The sequence below is a fragment of the Nannobrachium achirus genome (genome assembly GCF_963921795.1).
Source record: "Nannobrachium achirus genome assembly, chromosome: 1".
NCBI classification, from domain to species: domain Eukaryota; kingdom Metazoa; phylum Chordata; class Actinopteri; order Myctophiformes; family Myctophidae; genus Nannobrachium; species Nannobrachium achirus.
Genome location: NC_137810.1, coordinates 56,303,207 through 56,324,080, shown reverse-complemented (window position 1 = coordinate 56,324,080; position 20,874 = coordinate 56,303,207). Strand labels below are relative to the sequence as shown.

The 20,874-nt window shown below is 42.1% G+C and overlaps 2 protein-coding genes across 2 annotated transcripts; one reads left to right on the top strand and one right to left on the bottom strand.

The window, feature by feature from the left end:
• Nucleotides 1–43: 43 nt before the first annotated feature.
• On the top strand, nucleotides 44–4,629 carry timm13 (translocase of inner mitochondrial membrane 13 homolog (yeast)). The gene is made up of 3 exons (XM_080723742.1): nucleotides 44–249; nucleotides 1,736–1,804; nucleotides 2,686–4,629. The coding sequence occupies exons 1-3, from the start codon at nucleotides 139–141 to the stop codon at nucleotides 2,782–2,784; spliced, it is 279 nt and encodes a 92-aa protein (XP_080579868.1). The 5' UTR covers nucleotides 44–138; the 3' UTR covers nucleotides 2,785–4,629.
• Nucleotides 4,630–5,109: 480 nt separating this feature from the next.
• On the bottom strand, nucleotides 5,110–20,065 carry tmprss9 (transmembrane serine protease 9). The gene is made up of 15 exons (XM_080721214.1): nucleotides 19,922–20,065; nucleotides 19,031–19,158; nucleotides 18,420–18,487; nucleotides 17,895–18,070; nucleotides 17,644–17,688; nucleotides 17,072–17,185; nucleotides 15,837–16,002; nucleotides 14,599–14,873; nucleotides 13,699–13,841; nucleotides 11,451–11,733; nucleotides 10,094–10,207; nucleotides 9,842–10,010; nucleotides 8,697–8,968; nucleotides 7,510–7,646; nucleotides 5,110–5,455 (listed from the first exon to the last, which is right to left on the bottom strand). The coding sequence occupies exons 1-15, from the start codon at nucleotides 20,058–20,060 to the stop codon at nucleotides 5,294–5,296; spliced, it is 2,391 nt and encodes a 796-aa protein (XP_080577340.1). The 5' UTR covers nucleotides 20,061–20,065; the 3' UTR covers nucleotides 5,110–5,293.
• Between the last annotated feature and the right edge of the window lie 809 nt (nucleotides 20,066–20,874).

The window sequence follows — 20,874 nt, the reverse complement described above, 5'->3', positions numbered from 1 at the left end:
GTGTATACGGAAATGACGCACTCTACCTTCCGGCGCTGTCAAGGGCAACTGGCTAACTTTTATCACTTGGCTCTCACACACACGTGCAGCAAAATAACATTATTAAATCTGAAGTGAAAACAAATATCACAGCTGGAAATGGACGGGTTCGGTTCGGACGTTGGAGCAGGAGGTAAAATGGATTCTGGAACCATCATGGAGCAGGTCAAGGTCCAGATTGCGGTAGCTAACGCGCAGGAGATACTGCAGGTAAGCCAACGTTACAGCACCACATTAGCACTGTTTAGCTAGCGTCCCAATGTCTCTCATTGAATTGCATCATTTTTATATTGTGTTGTGTAGGGCTGCTGTTGTAGTGAGAAAGTGATTGTTAAAGTTGATTAACGTTGGTTGCATTCATAGCTTCATGTCATGCTAGTCTGTCTATCTGTCTTTCAATGTTGTATGAGATACATAAAGGGGTTCCTGTGTAAATAAGCTAAAATAGGATCTCCTTTTAGTTGACATTGTACCAGTGATTTGTACTGTCATGAAACGGTACTTTTTCCTACTGCAAACGGCTAATAAACTCTTCAATCAATCAATCAATCAAGTAATGGCATGAACTAATGCTAGTTAACCAGGCTAGTATTGGAAACAAAGTTCAGGACATATACAACCGTTCCATAGGCCATTGGTTCTCAAACTTTGGCATTTGATGGTCTCCCCTTAACTTTGACAGTGGTTCCATGTGTACACTGTCAAAGTTACAACCTTGTAAAGGTCCATTTAGGTGTCAGGCATAATCGCCTATAACATTTTCGCCAGGTCTTTTCGCGGGGCACTTTTGCCTTGGAGGAGAGTCTTTTCACCTACGTGTCTGAGCCATTTCGCCTACCCTCAATTCTGCTGTCAGACTGTCCATGTTTTCATATTATCTCTTTGTCATTTAAATATTATAGTGACTGTGACAGTGGTGTTACATGTCAAACCTACACACGGCTATCCTATGCACTCCATAGTAATCACATAAATACAGAGCTATTGGAATCAGGTGCGCCCAAATAATTAATTAATCCATGTCCCGATACTATACATTCTTTGGTGCAGTATTGAACAGTATTGTAAAATGAACAGTATTGTAGGCCTATATTGTTTTAACATATAGGCTATACAAAATATATATGTAGGCTATTAGCCTATATAGGTCTATATAAGATATGCTACACCTAAATAGCCTATAGAATCAACCTTGTCTGTCAGATTCACTTGACACCACTGTCACAGTCACTATAATATTTAAATGACAAAGAGATAATTTGCAAACATGGACAGTCTGACAGCAGAATTGAGGGTAGGCGAAATGGCTCAGATAGGTAGGTGAAAAGACTCTCCTCCAAGGCAAAAATGCCAGGCGAAAGGACCAAATGCGTGTAGGCGAATATGTTATAGGCGAAAGTGCTGGTGACCTCCATTTAGACCCCCTTAAAGGAACCTAGAGAGTCCCTAAAATCCACTTTGAGAACCACTGCCATAGGCAATTCAGATTTACAATGACTCTACCCCCCACCCTCTTTGTCCTTCATTTGAGCTGTTGTGCATTTTATACAGTGTTTTAATGCATTTGTGTATTCTAAGTGATGATGTTTTTATTGTTGTAAACTGACCGCCTGTGTGCCAAAGACACATTTCCATTTCATGTTAAATGTATAATGGTCAGTAAAGTTTTCTTTATCTTTATGCCATCATCTTTCAGAGAATGACAGACAAATGCTTCAAGAAATGTGTAGGAAAACCAGGCAGCTCGCTGGACAACTCTGAACAGGTACGTTACAGTGATCCTCCACTTGGCTGTGAGCAAAATATTAACACGAGAACATGTTACAAGAGCACTACCACATCGGTCTCCATTCCGACATGTCTCCATTACGACATGTCTACTTTCCGACACTAACCCTATACCTAACCCTAAACCTAAACTCTATGGAAGTGTTGCCACTCCGACAATAAGTAGTCAATGTCAGAGTGGCGACATGTCGGAATGGAGAGCGCCCCCCTACCACATCATGTCTCAATGAAATGAGTTCAAAGGACCCCAATGTAATCAAGCCATATTGTGCTTTCTTGGGTTTAAATCCCATTTGTAGACCTTGTGACTGAGTGTGACCAGTGCTTAATTTGTCAGAGCGATTTCAGTCGATCTGAATAACTGGCACATTAAAAAGAAAAATCTATGACACCAATGTATGTGTGTATAGGTTGTTTATTGTGTGTTACTGTCACCTATGGAGCACCACATCAGAACAATTACAAGAAATTGAACAACAAAAACAAGAACATATAAAGTAAAGAAAAATGCTGCAACCAAAAAGGTTTCTATTTGGAAGGATGAAAACATAAATGGACAAACAGCAATATTTTGATGGAAAGGGAAGGTCCCGGATCCAATCAAATAGGTACCGGACCCACCGGATCCAATGAAATAGGTGCCGGATCCAATCAAAAAGGTGTTCCCCCTTGTTCCCCCTGGAATTATTAAGCACTGCTTGTATCTGAACTTTACTGTCTTGTGCAAACTGCTAATAAGGTTTTCAATCAATCAATTAATAAGGCCTATTTTTACATTATTATGTATATATATTTCATTGACACTGGAACTCTCTCAAAACAGAGCTTTAAATACATTTGTATCTCTTGTCTCCCCAGAAATGCATTGCCATGTGCATGGACAGGTATATGGATGCTTGGAACACGGTATCTCGTGCCTACAACTCCAGACTACAGAGGGAACGAGCTCGCATATGAGTGTCATCTCCTCACCCTGCCCTCGCCTCTCCAGGGGTCAATCTCCAACTTGACCGGAGGGCTATCCATACCATCTCCGACCACCGGACCTTTTCGTCGGTGACTACAAACTGACGTAACTCGCAACTTCTGAAAAGCATTTCCCCGAATTAAGAGTTCGGAGAGGTGCACGTCGGAAAGTCTAAACTTTCCGACGAAAGGTTAGGTGGTCGGAGACGGTATGGACAGCTCTTTATCCTATAGGAACAGGATGTTGCACCATTGATGCTAAGAACTTACCTGTTTAATACCTCACAGACAGGCGAGCTGAGCCTGTGCATTTTAGCCATAACAATATTGCAATGAACATTTTCATTACACAGAGGATTGTTGTTTGGCTATGATTGACTATTGTTGTTCAAGTGAGTGCATTTTGTTTTTCTTTCTATTATGTAATACATGTTTTATGAACAGATGGTTAACAACTAACATGTAATGAAAACAGCTGAAATCAAAAAGTGACTTATCTTATAAGTTTACTGCATGACCCAGGCCTTCTTTATTGCAATACTTTCTAAGTCGATCTTTTTCTTGTTTTTACCATGATTAGGTCCTCAGCAGAAATGTTTTGTTACCATGCCAAACCTACTCCTGCCACAGTCAGCCCCTAGTGTTTCAGACTGCCTCTGCAGTTGATACAGGTCCTGTGGGAGAGTCCCTTTTTTGCACGTCTTTCAGTTCGAGTGTATCAAAAAAGCACCTCGGTTAAGTTGGAGAAGGAGGCGTGCCGTCTCAGGCAACCTTGAGCCACGTGAGACACCGGCGAGCTAGCGAGCGAGTCGCCGTGTCGAGCGTTGCAAACTATGCAAAGATCGCATGAGCCGACTCAGCGCTGTTAGAAGTTGTAAACCATGTGGCCAGAATAGTCAATCTTCATCCCCCCGACTTTCGGCACCTCCGCGCAGCCAATCGCAAGCTTCCGCGGGTGGGTCTTGCCTTAACTGAGGTGCTTTTTTGATACACTCTTGACTGAAAAGGGGAGTCCCGGTCCTGTGGACTGCTGTTAATGCTGGTTTTCCATCCTACCAGGAAGTTAATTCCATTCACCCAGTGTAAATCTAGCTGTCTAGTCAGCGAGTTAGCAGATCTACATGCACACAGCACGTCCCCAGCGTGACACGTTGTGAGCTTGTTGATCTGCTTTTTGTTGCATGACGCACAAATCCAGGTTTTAGACCAGACAGGATGGAAAACCAGCATTACCTGGGATCCCGAGGATTAGCTTTGGGAATCACTTCCCTAAACACTAGTGTTGGCACAGTCTCCATTCTTTTGTCACAGGGGGCGTGTGACATAGTGAAAAGAGTGTTTGTAGGGAAAAGTGAAATCAAGAAATGAAACGCCGTTGGTCCCCAAAGGCACAGAGCAGTCTTATCTTACGATGCTGTTACTCTACAGACCCACTTTCATTCACCAGAAAGAATTGAGGAACAACTTTTTGTTTTCATAAGCGTGAACCCGACATTCAAGAGCCTCAAAACAGACCTATATCAGAGTACTCCGCGAGAACAAAACTGTTTTGTCTGACCTGTTTTCTCGTCGTCACCCTATCTGCCGGCGTTCACAGTAGTGGTCTTGTTTCAATAGGGTCTGCCTTGCTGCAGACAGGAGGATTGAACCCTTCTCACATTTTGAGCAAGGTTTGTCTGGGAACTCAAATCCTTTTGTGATCCTGTTGACTATACACTCACTGTAAAGATCCAGAGTGTTAAATGGATGCATTAATTAACACAGAGGATTTGACTTAGTGTATCTAAGTTAAGAGTGGAAAAAAGGCCTATGAACACTGTTTTCCATGTGTCTTGAGTGTACCGAAATCAATAAATGATCATTTTAAGATCTGATTTTACCTGTGAATCATTTCCAAGTCTTTAAAGTTGACCTTAACGTGAACCTTTTTTTCACAGTATTAAAATTAACACACATTAACAAGTTGCTAGTGAATGCTTTTAGTACGTTTCCGCTTAGTTTATCACAGTTCATTGTAAACATGGATGCAAAAAGAAGCCAAAATACCAATAAATGAACCACATATATTCCAAAGCCCACACAAATTACATGGCATAATGAATGTTATGACAATAAATAACTGAAATAAATACGCAACATTATGCATGTGCTAATAGGAAGTCCATTGGCCAGAGTTCAGAATGACGTTTCCGTAGGGTTCTCGTATCTCCAGTTCACATTAGAGAAGTTGGTCCCAGGCCAGATAATTGCACCTTAATACAGTTTTAACAGCACCCATGGGCAGTAGATCACACACGACAGGAGTGAGTCAGATCAATGGTGTTTCTTTGCCTATACAGTATGTACTAAATACAATGCGCAACATGCTGACTCAGTCCATTAGCATGACTTAAGTCCTTGTACAGTACAGTGTTCTGGAGAAGAAGCACCAGGATAGTTCATCGGTCTCCACATGGAATGTAGTGATTTTCCCTGTGTATCGTTTCCTTTCTGCATGACTTCAGAAAGGCAGGTATCTCGATATCCACTCCCTGATGGCCGTCACACGTGTGTACACCCCTGGGTAACCAAATCGTCCGCAGCCGTGGCCCCAGCTTGTCACCCCGGCAACAAACCACTGGCCATTGCGCTGTCGACATGTAAGAGGCCCTCCAGAGTCCCCCTAGGTAAAAAAGACATGGGAGAGATAACACCGTCAAAACAGGGGAGTCGAAAGGGGCACCAAGTACTAAAACCTGCACCAAGTTATCAGCCATATTTAACATTGTTCTCTCCTGTCTATGCAAAGAAAAAAAGAGAATAAAATGGTCGACTGGGGAGAGAGACGGACCAAAAAGAAAATGTCACTTGGATAGCTACTGGATGCCAGGTGCTTTGACCGAGACAGGAATGCATCTGGCTTACTTCCATAAGAAGATTACAGAGACTGAGAGGGCGAGAAGGGAAACAACGTAGTTCTAGGGGAGGAAACTCTACTCTCTCCCATCAGATAAGCAGTTCTCACTTTAAGTGTAGCAGAACTCCTGAATAATAAGATTTGAATCTGTCATGTCTGATACATGTTATAACTGCTGATGTGTCATCAAGCCATGACATAATAATAATAAACCTTTATTTGTATAGCACGTTTGGAGGAGGAAGAAAGTGCTTTACAAGATTAGATAAACTTTTATGATTATTGTCTCACTCTCCCGACAGAGAGAAGTAATTGCAACAATGTCCAATAGTACAGTAAAGATGACAGTGGATCTTGTGTCCAATCCGGTGCCGTCAATTAACTATACTGACATTGATAACCAGTAGATGTCGTATCATCAAGGTCTGCATTTCTCGATGTAAAAGTAGGAAGACCTCCTCCAACCACTGCCGATGTACTAGTTACTGTGTATCTATACTATAATTTTGGGAATGTCTGTCTGTCTGTCTGTCTGTCTGTCTGTCTGTCCCAGCGTTTCTCCTCGGTGGCTGGAGCAATTGATCTGAAATCGCATCACCATCAGCATATGAACACACCTGACATAACTGTGAAGGCCGTTTGTCACTTTCACAAATCGTATGCTGTATATTAGCATTTTTATGGTGCATCTATATCTATTCTGCATCTAGCATGAGGCATATCTATTCTGCATCTAGCATGAGGCAACATGTTTAACCAGCTGTGTGTGTGTGTGTGTGTGTGTGTGTGTGGGGGGGGCGACGACACAGTATCTCTGTAGCCATTAAACGAAACGGGTATTTCTCACATTGATGCTCCTACATATTATCATGCAAGCACCAGTTAAAGTTACTTTCCATCCCTCATATACTGTGTGCACAGTGCACATCCCATAACCCACACACTGCACATCATTTCGGAGCTCATATCTTTGAACGGGTAAGGGCTAGTTCTATTAATTTACTCTACCGTTCAGATTGGGTAAACAATCTGGGTTGCAACAACTGACTTTGCTAAGTTATGCTAACCTGATCTCTGTCCAGAAGCAAGTCTTAGAAGTACTTAAAAAGTCAGTCAGGTGCACTCTAAAGTCTAAACTATCCACTCTAAAATAATTATCTACACCATCGCCCCATTTCCCAGAGCACTAGGATAATCTTTGCGTGTGGTGTTAAAGGACCACTTCACCTCTGGGACAACCAGATCCTATTTTATTGTTGTTTGGGACACGATCAACACAATCCTGAGATGTTTTTTGTGTTCAATCTCTGTTTTTAGATATTTTTGTATTTCAGCATGCTACAACTGGTCAAATGATGCATTTTGCATAAAATAAGATCTGGTTGTCCCAGAGGTGAAGTGGTCCTTTAAGCAGGGACGTGCAGTGGATGTTAGAAACTGCATTTATGGTCTGGAGAGGGCACTTTTTACAGACAGATAAAAGGGCAGGGGCTTGAGCCCCCTTTGATGTCTATGTGTGCACGTGCCTGGTGTTAAGGTGCTCTATCCACAAGTTTCCGCGGGAGTTTACTGGAGACTATCCGGACTAAACTTCCGGGTTTAACAGCAGACATACAAGCTCACGTCGCGTCGCAGATGCAACCCGTTGAGAGCTTGTAAATCGGCGCCGGAAGATCGATGCAAACGTTTGCGCAATGCACTATGGGGCGTAGGAAACTCGTGGATAAGCTGTCTGTTTTACCACCAAGATGGCCAGCGTGTTTCCTGAACCCTGAATGAGAAAAGAACATGACAGTGCCACATTGTACATCACATCTTACCAGGCAGGTGTCCCGTCCTCCTTGCATGTAGCCAGCACACATCATGCTGGAGGTCAGCCCGGTGCTGTAGGATTGCATGCAGTCCAACTGGTCAATGACGTTCACTGAAGCTTTTTGCAGTAGGTTAGTCAATGAACCTGTTGACAGAAAAGGAATGAAAATATTACTTTTGGTTAAGAACAAAATTACGGCCAAAATGATTGGTTTTGTGTTAATGTATTTCTATTTTGGTTTTTACGTGCTTTTTTCTTTTTGCCCATTTCTTCCCCAATTTAGTCATTGCCAGTTCACTGTGTGTATTGTGGTCCATGTTACAGTCAAAACCCCCTGTTGGCTTGGGGACAGTGTAGACATCCAAATGTTTATGGAACAATTGCCCGTACCTACCAGAGCTGCCCAGTAGATTGTTAATTTTAAATCTTTATTAAAGAATAATTTCTTCTCCCTGGCCTTCAGTGACCGTTGATGGAACCCTATACTTTCCCCTTACTGGAGCTAATGTTTTGTTTGTGTGTAATTCATTGTTTATATTGCATTATTTTGTTTTTAACCTGTACAGCACTTTGGTTTACCAGAGGTCATGTTAAATGTGATACATAAATAATGTTTGAGTTGAGTTGAGTTTCACCCAGAGAGCATAATGCATGTGGAGGGTACGCTATCGCTAACTTCCCTAGGGGAGCGTGTCGCTGTTACTACATGTAATCTTTTCGACACCCTACTCTAACCCTAACCTCCGTGGTGGAGTGAGTCGCTAACCCTCTGGTCGAAATGATGGTCGTTCGAAAGAGCGCGATTTACCCCTCCCCCAGGTCCTCTCCCTGCTGAATAAGCACCCGCACCAACCTGTAGGAGTCACTAATGGAAGCACAAGGACTCAATCCCTGGCGGCTTCCCAGTTCCCACTCACAAATAGTACCAATTATGTTTGTTGGAGTTCCCTGGCTGTCAAGTTAGGAATTAGGAACCAAGGTCTCCATGCTGGTGTTTTTCATTTATATCAATGATTATGATTTTGCAGTTCATCCATCCATCCATCTTCAACCGCTTATCCGGAATCGGTCTCATTTATAGGTGGTCATGAACCTTTCACTCCCCAAAAATAAATGACTTTTCGACCAAAAACGCGTCTTTCTTGTGAATGTTGATCGACTATAATTGAAATATTAATCTAATCTCTCACTCACCTCCTTCCCTCATGGATCCCCAGCCTGCGATGTAGCACTCTGCGTTCTTGACAAAGCGGTGGGTGGCTGAGGGCAGACAGACAGGCTGGATGGTGTAGGACATGGAGGCCGGTACGGCCAGCTCCAGCAGAGCCACGTCATGGTCCATGGTGGTGCTGTTGAAGCCTGGGTGGAGGATGACCCTCTGGATGGGGATGACCAGCGCTCCCACCCCAGAGCGCAGCACCGAGCCCAGGCTCACCGACCAGCCAGCGGGGTTGGGGTTGGTGTCACTGCTGGATGGGGATGGGGATAAAAGAAAACTCATTTTAACCACTGGAACCCTAGCGTTCCTGTACTGGGCATGTCATAATAGATGAACAACGTTCGAAATAGGCGAATGTTCGGCAAAAATGACCAGCTCACAATGCACTGTGTCTCGATTCATTGTGAGCTTGTGGATTGGCTTTTTTCGAGGAAGAGATAGTTAAAGTGGTTAAAAGGATAAGTCTAATAATTGTATTTTTTTTCTTTTAATCCTTTTCCTACAGTAGTCTAGGAAAATACTATGACTGGAAGATTAATTTCACCTACAATACTTAGAAATAACTCATATGCCAGAAGTCATAGTACTCGTCTTGTCTTGCAAGATGGACACCATATTTATTTGTCTGTCATAGGCTATGTTGACATGGGCGCCGGATGGAGGGGAAAGGAACTGGTTGGAATAACGTGTTCCTTCCACGCGCTACGTCCATCCAGGGGAAATCCCCCCTGTCAGGTGAAAAGAAACAACTTGGACTCCTCATGCATTGAAGGAAGCATGAGGTCAGTCCATGGTCTCCCCAGGCACGGCAGAGGGAGAGCAGAGCCCAGGATTACATAGGCAATTGGCACTGGGTGAAAATGGGTTGCAAAAATCGTGGGATAAAAATTATATTAAAAAAGAAAAATAATAATAATAAATAGGCTATGTTGACATGAAATGAGTCCCTTGAAGAAAGATTGATTGACAAACTAAATTCAAACGTCCATAATATTGACTCAATTATTCAATTAAAACAAATGCAAAATCCAAAAATAATGCCATTCACACGCAAAAGGTCTGTGTTTATGTACAATACAGTATACGGCTGAAACAGCTGTGTGCATGAGGGAGACAGTACCTTTTCAAGCAATGTGCCGCAGTGAGCAACCATTTGCTGTGTATGAGTGTGGCCCCACAACGATGAACTCTCTGATACTGGAGACTGCCGATCCAGGGCCACTCCCCTCTCCGAGCAGTTATGCCACCCACAATCCTATGGGAGCCCAGTGCAGGGCGAACGCCACAATCTGAAGGAAATGCAAAAAGATTGTTAATTTTTCCTTTTATTTCCCATATTATTATTTGTTGGATCTTGTTAGGAGTAACCCACCACAGTTCTTTTCGTCAGCCTGGTTTGGGCAGTCTGCAACCCCGTCACACTCTGGATTGACCTTGCTTATGCAGGAGTTGGCACTACACTGGAAGTTCCCACTGCAGTTCGAAGCTGAGATACAAACAACATAATGTGTGAGTTGTCAAATCGGTGTAACCGTGGTAACATTTATAGTTGGTTTATCAAATTTGCAATCTAACTATTAATTTGCCATCTGACCGTCTGTCTGCATGCATCACTGATACTAAACAGTGTCGCCACCATGGTAACAATGCGCAACTGACATCAACTAAGCCCTACTGACATCACTGACTGACATCACTACAGTGCACAAATTTGGAGATGACCTCACAGACTGGCCTGGACACGGAACACCATACAGGTATATGGGAATAAACTAGACCAGGTCAACCTGGTTGTGCCAGACCCCCTGTCTGTCATCATCATTTATGACATCATGCCTTTTGTAGGCATGTCATCATCATGTCATCATCATATATACCCTTTATATAGAAAACCCGGACAGACAGACCGACATTTGCTTATGTAGGCCTACCCATTTCATGGGTCTGGCAAAGAGTGCCAGCCAGACAGACAGATACAACGGGTATTGCACAACTGGACATCAATGGTTACTATTCTGCCCAACGGGCACCAGTTTGGGTTCTCCAACATTACTTCTGAGACTCCTAAATTCAATGCCTCATCGCACACCCCCGGGCACAGGACTAGTGATTAATACATTATTATTATTTCCCTTGTGGGATCAATAAAGGTATTTCTGTCTGTCTGTCTATCTACAGCAGGGTTCCCCAATTAGTTTTCCCCAAGAGCCGAATTATTCTAGGGTACCAAGCCGAGGGCCACAACATTGCAGGGGGAAAGCCATTGACGGTGGCTTTCCCGCTACTCCAGCGACAGTTCAGATATCGTCGTTGTCGGGTGAAAATCTTGTATGTCCAAAACTGTTTGTTTTGCATTTATCATTTTAAAAATGATTTAAACTAGTGAAAACAGCAGATCTACAAGCACAAAACGCCTCGCATTGCAAGGCGTTGTGTGCTTGTAGATCTGCTGTTTTCACTACTTTTGTGCGACGGCCTTGTATGATGAAGCAGGGCTTTACTTTGCGAAAGAACATACAAATTTGGAGAGGTTTCCACCCGACAACAACGATATACTAGTGTTGTTGCTGCTCTTATATCACCATTATTACTGGGGTTGGTGGGGGCCAGACAGTAGCCCCCCGCGGGCCGCAAATGGCCCACGGGCCGCCTATTGGGGAACCCTGATCTACAGTATATATAACAATTGTTCATATGTTGATTTTAAAAGTGGTCTCCCAGGACATTACCAGTTTGGGATGATCGGGAGGTGACCTCTGCAGCTATGGTTCTGGGTGGAGGTGGCTTATTGTAGGCTCGTCCCACAGTAACTGATACAGCAGCACCCTGGGGGGTTTGATGAGGGACCAGGCTGGGGTCAGCGTAGCTGAGAATCCAGTTGCGGAGCCGGGTAACTCGGGAGTAGACCCCGGGCCTATTGACCTGGGCACAGCCCACACCCCAGCTCACCACCCCAGCTAGGAAGAACCTGCCTGGGGCCTCCTCACACACCAGGGGTCCGCCAGAGTCTCCCTGGTGAAGAAATACAAGACAGGATCTGTGATTAACGGACTTCTTTGATAAGTGCAGTATAAGTGTTTTCTTAGTGTTACCCTTTTTATATTTAACTATATATTCTTGTTTCTGTGTTGCTTTGGCTTGTTTTTTAAGCACTTTGTAACTGTTTTTAAAAGTCCTATAACTTTCATGTCCTGCCCAAGATTCGAACACCCACCACTGTTGTGCAGTAATTAGTGCCAATAGTCACTAGCACGACTGCTTATTCTGGGCGATATTGCCTTTTCACCTTTAGGCAGTACTACTAGTGGTCCTAACCAACCACAGGATCTAAATATCTCAATAGATGAACAGGTAGACCAAATTCAATTTAAAACTATATTTAATTGTATTTTGAGAAGTTGTCAAAAACACATTTATGAATGTTTATTGTGAAAGATATAATGGTCAAAGCTGATATAAAAAATAACTTACACAGTATGGGTTTAATGAATACTCCTGTGATGCGTTACATTGAACTGGAGTGATGTAATGATATATTACCTTGCTATTGTATTGATGTATTACCTTGCTTATTGTAAATTGCTCTGGATTAAGAGCGTCTGCTAAATGCCTAAATTGTAAATTGAGTGGGATGCAGATAATAATCATCATTTTCGCATCATCTTCATTTGCAGGGAAAGGTTTACCCATTTCAACCTAGTTCTGCATTCACGTCAGCAGCCCACGTTATGACGACACAGTCAAGGAACAGCCCACAGGTAGGTTTTTAGGGCGTAACCAGTGTCATTGTGCAATTTAAATCCTGGGTGCATATTCCAAATAACAAAAGAAAGTAACACTGATCTGTGTATTTATAGAGAAGCTCACCTAGAAAGCAAAAAGTATTGTCATCAAATGTAAGCAGATAGCCTGTACTGTAATTTAATACTAATGACCTTTTTTATGGGAATGCCTGGTAGCTGAAAATAATCTCAGCTGATATAACACACAAATAAAATAATTTCCTATTTTGCTTGATTATATATTTTATCCGCCCTAGGCCATTTAGACCTGATGCTGATTCCCATTATGGATGGGAACACATTTTTGTGATTTTACCCCTCAGGCTGGGAACACATTGTTGTGTATGTACAGTATGTAGTACATTATCTTTTGAAGAAATCTTCTATGAAAGCCAAAGGTGTAAGCTATCAAATAGTTTTGGAATTTTGTTTCTAGCTGCTACAGAGGCTGAGTAATACGTTTTCCAGGAAATATGTGGGTAATATGTGGGTAATTTTCAAATCGGACAAAATGGGTTAAAATAAAACTGCTTTCTAAAAGGATTTAAAATAGAATCCTGTTGTTATATACATAGCTATATACATACTAGCAACATCTAAAATGACACAGATGCATTTCCTGGTATTAAAGGTATAACAACGTATAGGCTTTCTCGGTCGCTAGATGCAGAATAAGTACTACATTAAAATGAATCGACTGAAACTCTGCAATGTGGGCTATTCTTAATAAGCATGCAGGCGCACTACACTATGTCAGTGGTTCTCAACCTTTTCAGGCCGCGACCCCCAAAATAATCATAATTTGAACTGGGGAGTTGGTATTACATTTAGTTTGACTTGATCTGTTCCATTGTGAAAATAGCCGATCTACATGCTCACAACGCCTCGCAACGCGAGGCGTTGTGAGCATGTAGATCTGCTATTTTCACAATTTCTGACTCTAATATTTGGCAATTTGACCAATATGTTGGACCAGAGGTACTAAAACTGAAAAAGTCTTTAAAGTCCTTAAATTGTCACTTGCAGATACCATATATACACTAATACTGTATGTTGGTCTGTTTACTGTTGAGTGACAAAACAATGTTAAAATTTAGCTAACCATCTGGGTGCCCCCCCTGAAATAATTTGGGGACCCCTCTGGGGGTCCCGACCCCCAGGTTGAGAACCACTACACTATGTGACCCATACTGACCTGACAAGAGTCCACTTTGCCCTGCAGGAAGCCAGCGCACATCATGTTGTGAGTGACAGCTCCTCTGTAGACGGAGGACTTGTTGCACATCTTGGTGTCTATGATCTTCACCACTGCCTTCTGCAGTGCAGGAGGCACTTCCCCTGAACAACACAATGCACCGGTTACTTAATGTATAATATACATTTAATGCTTCAAGAAGCCTGAATTTACATTCTACAAGAGGTTAGCACAGTGACGGCTCCAGAGAATTGTGACTGGGGGGAGGGGGGGGGGGCTATGGGGGGGCTGGACTTTTTAGAGCAAGGGCTAATGAATTTTGGCAACAAACAATAACGAATACGGTAATACCAATACAACAAACGAGATTCTCTCGCTTAGGGCAGTGGTTCTCAACCTTTGGGTCGGGACCCCCAGGGGGGGTCACCAAATTATTTTGGGGGGTCCCCAGATAATTAACTTAATGTGAAACATTGTTTTCTCACTCAAAAGTTGAAAATAGCCGATCCACATGAACGCCTCGCAATGCGAGGCATTGTGAACATGTAGATCGGCTATTTTCACAATAGAACCGTGTTATACAAAATATTTTAACTGGGGGTCCCCAGTTAAAATATGTTTATTTTGGGGGTCCCCAGTTGAAATAGGGTTATTTTGGGGGTCGCCGCCTGAAAAGGTTGAGAACCACTGGCTTAGGGTATGGATAACTGAACAGACTGTGGACTGTAGGTGATCGGATAGGGTTTTTGTGACATGCAGAACAAACTGTTTACATAGAAGTCAGTCAATTGCCTTTCACATATTCCATAAATATGTTTCATCACAATTGGGTTTGTGGGGAGGGGGGGGCTAATCCTTCAGAATAGGAATAAGTAAATGAGTGAACTCTGAAATACTCACAGGTGAACTGGTGAAGTGCCCCCCACCCTGACACCATGCAGTTCTGTCCTGGGACAAAGGTGTGTGATGGGGAGGGCAGGCAGATGGGCTGGACGTAAGGACTGAAGGTGACAGGAGTCTCCAGCTCCAGCACGGTCACATCGTTGTCTGTGGTCATAGGGTCGTAGTCCGGGGACACCGTCAGAGACTTGATGTTGATGGAGACGGCTTCGGTCTCCTCGCCACTCACCAGGTTGGCCCCCACCAGGGCTGACCACTCTTTGGGGTCATTATCCCTACAGCGAGGGAGATGAAAAGGACAATATTTAAGCCAGGGGTCTTCAACGTTTTCAGGCCAAGGACCCCTTAGCTGAGAGAGAGATGAAGCAGGGACCCCCACTATTATTGTATAAAATTGTGTTGCAGATAAAAAATGACAGACTTGTTTGACAGCACTGTCATCATGTTGGAGTAATGTGTATTTTCAGACATTTAACCACTTGAGCCGACAAATACTTCTTTTCCCTCTACAAACCTTTTTGCCAAAAATAGTCGATCTACTAGCTTTACAAGCTTACAATGCCTCGCAGCATGAGGTTGGTATTAAAAAGGTATTGAAAGTCCTTAAATTGTCACTTCATAAATGTGCAGATACCCTGTAAACACTTATACTGTATGTTGGATTATTTACCGTTGAGTGAGAACAAAAAATGTACATTAAGCTAATCATCTGGGGACCCCACAAAATAATTTGGGGACCCCACTTGGGGTCCCGACCCCAAGTTTGTTCCCACCCCACTTCTCTAGATTTTCTATTTTCAAATATACCATGTATATAGGGTTAAAGTAATTGATTTGTAAGGATCTATCAAAATTGATAAATGTTACAATCTGTAAGATAAATGCATATATTAAATGTAACCCCAGCAACTTCACCCAATTGCACGTTTCAAAATAGAGTGATATTACTCTGAAGCACGGAACTGGTCTACAGACTTTATGATTGTCCCTGTTTTGTCAATGATAAACTACAACTAGGAATCCAAATGTGAAAACATTCTCAGAGATTATAATTGTTATAGGAGTAGTAACACGTCTCTAAATTTCCAAGCGTCACCGCCAAAAGAGGGAAAGAGCTTTAAACAATATGAAAACACCACTACCTCTAATAGCATGCAACATTACAATGATTCTTTAAAAAAAAACTACAAGATGACTTGTAGATTGCATTACCGGTGATTGACGTAATGGTAGCATACCTCTCGAAACAATGTGCTGCGCTGACTAGCCAACGTTCATTGATGATGGAGGCTCCGCATGTGTGACGTCCGTGGAGTTTCAGACTAACTTGCCACGGTAGCTCCCCGCGCCGAGCATCCTCTCCGCCCACAACACGACTTCCCATGGCAGGGCGGGTGCCGCAGGCTAGGGGGAGAGAGTTGGAGAGGTGGCGAGAGGGAGGCAGTCAAAGATAGAGGGAGGAAAGGAGAGAGATTAAATGATGTGAAAGAGTTATTCATTACTGTTTAAAGAGTTAATATATTTTTTCTTTTTTTGAGCGGTGCTAACCGCACCAATATGTGACATTGTCAATACGTGACATTGACAATGCGTGTATGTCTGAGTGTATTTCCATTGTATCTATAACTATTAATTTACTGAATGTCTGTCTGTCCGTCTGTCGCCTGTCTGCATGCTTACATCACTGATACTAAACAGGGTTGCCACCATGGTAACAGCCGCATGCTGAAACAATGCCACTGACGGACATCAGTCAGCCCACATTTGGGCATCATTGACATCACCAATACTAAACAGTGCCCACACTTGGGGATGACTTCATGACTGACATCACTGATACTAAACAGAGCCCAAATCTGATATACCCGAATGCTGAAACAGTGAACAAATTTGGAGATGACTGACATCACGGAACACCATATAATATGGGCATAAACGGGCGAAACAGTGCCCAGATTTGGAGATCACTGATACATCTTAAATCCTGCTATCCTACGAGCCGATACTTTCACCTCAGTACACAACACAACCACGGGCAAGGACTAGTCAAATACTGATGTTGTACGTTTTCCAAGTGTTTTTCCATGGTATCAAATACCAAATCCTGATGTGGTATGTCTCTATCCTGTGACATCATGTGGGTCTATATCATCATCATCATCATCACCACTCAATTCACACTGGTGTGATCTTTTACCTTGCGTTGTAAATTGTGCTATATAAATAAAGTGGATTGGATTGGACTCAAGTATCAAATGATTCTTATTTACAGTATGACTTGTTTATGCTGCCACTGATAATGGTACTTTATATATTATGCCATTAACATCTACAGCATATCACATCAGAATGTAATATAGGGTATATATATACTATAGTATTTATGCTATAATATATACCTTATATCATCATGAGAAAATGAGAACTGAAAACCAAGTGACCAGGTGAGTATGAAGTTTGAAGAGACACTCACCGCAGCGAGCTTCATCAGAGCCATCGGCGCAGTCAGAGATGAAGTCACATTCTGGGTTGGATTTGGTGACACACTCCCCATTGTCACAGGTAAAGGTGTTGGCAGGACATCTGGCTAGAGACAGGAGAGCACAGCAGTGTCAGCCAGGTGAGTAGCTAAACAAGTTGAGTGTTGACGCAAACAAGGTAATCTAGTGGAGTGCATAGCTGAGCCGTTTCAACTCCCTTGTGGAGGCAAATTTGCACCTGAGGGACATACAGTTATGTTATGTTACACCACTGTTACTATAATGTATAGTACATGTTGTTGTCCATTGTCGACATAAGCTACATAGTTAAAATTGACTTTTCATCCATATTAATAAAAATAAACAGACATCATTAAAAGCCTGCTTTAAGCTAAAATGTATAAACTATGACCTGCTAAAGTATAAATATAGCATAAACCTACAGTATGTACAAAAACATTTTGAAGACAGGGCAATTTCTGCTAGTGGCTAGAACAAGCAGCAACACACAGATAAAGAACACAACATTTGACTGTATAGTGACACTTGTAGAACAAATACTCACACATCATTTCATCTCCAATAGAATAGAATGACTTTCCACTGGCCCCTTTGAAAAACAGATAATAAGATAACGGTAAGTTATTTATGCTAATGCTACATACATCCAATCATTCAACAAAACTATTACCCTATTTCAGCAACATATTATGTAATATGTATGAAGAGTCATTCTAACATCATACAATTGGAGACCCTTGGATCACACTGGATCTATTACTATACAGTCAACTGAAAACGTTAAAGCTTAAGTACCCAGTAAAATGATAGAGTTGATCTCTCCAAACTCCGGCACCACCAGGGGTTTCCCATGCAATGCTGAACTGAGACCCGCTCTCAGCAAATCCTGGACAAAATTCTCACTGTATGGCTGGAGCTTAGATACCTTGAAGACCAGCCTAAACGTTGCCAGCACGTCATCGTTGATGTTACTAGAAAGACAAGAGAAACACACAACAAGAAAGATAAGATGATAATAATAATGGAATTAAAAGAAATACTAAAAACGAATGGGATAAAGATAAGGCCCCATGAGCAGTGGAGCGTAGCTTAGTTTCTGGATTTATAGAATGTGCAACAAGGCATAATTGTATATATACGGATACATTTGTACTGTGCAGCATCAATTTCAGCAATCCATACAGTATTAATTACAGTTTAGAATACAATTGTTTATTTGGTTTTTCATATCTATTAACATAGATAGATAGATTTATATAGATAGATAGATTTACACTTCTTTACACAAATAATAGCTACCACTGTTTTGTTCTTACTTACCCATAGGTAACAATACTGCAATCAACATAGTGATGTGATGCTGATGAGGCAATGAAGACATTTTTTATCTGCAAGAATACAGGGGGGGTTCACAGTTAAACACAGTAGTGCATGGGTCTTCAACAGGGGGTCCTCAGAGTTACTACAGGGGGTCCTCCAAATCTTTGAGTGATAGAAAGTTTTTTTTCTTCTTTTTTATATTAACAACTTGAACCCTAGTGTCCATATTCTGCGAACTTTAGCCAAAAATAGCAGATCTACAAGCTCACAACGCCTCGTGCTGCAAGGCGTTGTGAGCTTGTAGATCGGCTATTTTTGGCAAAGAGCTTTGGTGTAGAGGGGGAAAAGAGCAGACTAAGTACAGAGTGAAAGGTCAAGTTTATAAAGTATTGACGGTTCAAGTGGTTAAATATCTGAAACGCAAATTGACATGAATCCAAAATAAACTGATGATCATGCTGTCAAACGATGAAAATATAATGGGGTCCCTGCTTCATATCTCTCTCAACTAAGGGGTCCTTGGCCTGAAAACGTTGAAGATCCCTGCAGTAGTGAATGAAAAGTCAGTTATTACCGTGCACCTTGAGAGGTGAAAGACAGTTGTTTCTAACCTTGTTCTTTAAAACTGAGGACAGCACTATAGAGTATCCAGAGTCCTCGTCCTGCAGTTTGGGGTCATACTTCAGACCCTTTAATTCCACCGTCTCCGTGAAGTAATGCTGCTCCCTCACTACGTATGCTGAAAATGACACAAGACATAATAATAATAATAATACAGGATTTTATACATCCATGAAAAAACGTAATGTTCATTGCTCACCATTACAAAAACATACACTTTATAATGTTATTGTTTAGAGCAGTGATTCTCAGGACCCCCAGAGGGGGCCCCAAATTATTTTGGGGGGTGCCCAAATGATTAACTTAATGTGCAACATTACAACACATCTAAAATGGCAAATTAAACATTGGCCAAATTGTCAAAATATTAGAGACTGAAATTGTGAAATTAGCCTATCTACATGCTAACAACGCCTCGCAACGCGAGGCGATGTGAGCATGTAGATCTGCTATTTTTCACAATACAACCGAGCTATTCAAAATGTAATGTCTCAACTCTTAGTGCTCGTCAGGGTGGGGGGTCCCCAGTTAAAATATGATTATTTTGGGGGTCGCGGCCTGAAAAGGTTGAGAACCACTGGTTTAGAGAATAAAGCACATCATCATCTCCTTTTTAGAATAAACTATTACAAATGTTGTTTGTAATAAACATGCAACAAGCGAAAAAGCCTGGCAGAGATTGTGTGGCTTTGTAGATTTACACTGAATTGAACACACTGTAAACAAGATTACACATTACTTATTACATTCATTCATTCATGATTTGTTCCTCTCGTGTAAAGCACAGCAATAGGCCTATTCATAATGAAAACATAACTCAATCCACACATTCCATGCCACATCCGTGAGATACTATATTGAGAAAATGTAAGTTGACCCACCTATGAGTAGGCCAACGGTGACCCCGAGAAGGAGGAAGACGAGGAGGAAGGCTAGGAGGATGCCTCTGCAGCAGCCAGGCTTAGAGGAAGAAGAGGAACCTGTAGAGGACCACTTCTCTCCATCTTTCTTCAGCTCCATGGTGGATTCACTCTTCATAGCACCAGCCTCAACTCCACTGTCTTGACTATCGCATTTGCCCCAAACACACCTTGAGAGAGAGACTGAGAGGGGACGGCGACAATATAGGCTATCATTCTCTGTACTGGATATCACCAAAAAAAAAAACAGGTCAAAGAAGACATAAAGGATGTCAGTATAGTAGGTTGTGTGTGTAGCCTACTGTGTACAGTCACAACGAGATGTAAGGAAACACCGGCGTGCGTATTCCCAGCGGAACTGCATACATGGACTGTTTTGACCTGGCACATTTTAGGCCTACATCACAGACAGTGATGCAAGCGTCATGACCCGAGGCTGTCCTCAAACAACAATAACATGCATGGGCGGGATATTCGTGTGCCTAAATGTCCCATTTACAGTACTGTAATCCAGACTTGGGAAATTCACTTGATATTACTATCTGATCAGACTGATCTCATCTGCATGCATACACAGAAAATAAACAAAGTTCTGGACCGCGGTGAAGTTGGATTCAGGTTGGATATTCACCCAGATGGATATTCGACATTTTTAGGGACCGTCCACAAATTACAGATTGCATTTAAAAAAAAATGCAATATCTCCTAGAAAAAAATACCTGGACACACCAAAATACATCACAAGGTCCATTGGACATTCCTACACGATGCACAAATTTTATTTTGAAATTTTCCCTCAAAGTGTATTTTTGACGATTTTTTGAAATCTAAGAAATTGAATAACCTTTTGGTCACATGACTTTTTCAACAAAATCATGGTTCAGATAATTTGTTAGGAAGTCCTACATGACGCA

Excerpts from the sequence above, each read along its gene's own strand:
- tmprss9 (XM_080721214.1), bottom strand. The coding sequence starts at position 20,060 with ATGGAGCTGAAGAAAGATGGAGAGAAGTGGTCCTCTACAGGTTCCTCT. Across the intron at positions 18,071-18,419 it reads TGCAGTATTGTTACCTATGG|TAACATCAACGATGACGTGC; the intron begins GTAAGTAAGAAC and ends TTGTCTTTCTAG. Across the intron at positions 11,734-13,698 it reads GCAAAGTGGACTCTTGTCAG|GGAGACTCTGGCGGACCCCT; the intron begins GTCAGTATGGGT and ends TTTCTTCACCAG.
- timm13 (XM_080723742.1), top strand. The coding sequence starts at position 139 with ATGGACGGGTTCGGTTCGGACGTTGGAGCAGGAGGTAAAATGGATTCT. Across the intron at positions 250-1,735 it reads ACGCGCAGGAGATACTGCAG|AGAATGACAGACAAATGCTT; the intron begins GTAAGCCAACGT and ends ATCATCTTTCAG. Across the intron at positions 1,805-2,685 it reads CGCTGGACAACTCTGAACAG|AAATGCATTGCCATGTGCAT; the intron begins GTACGTTACAGT and ends TTGTCTCCCCAG.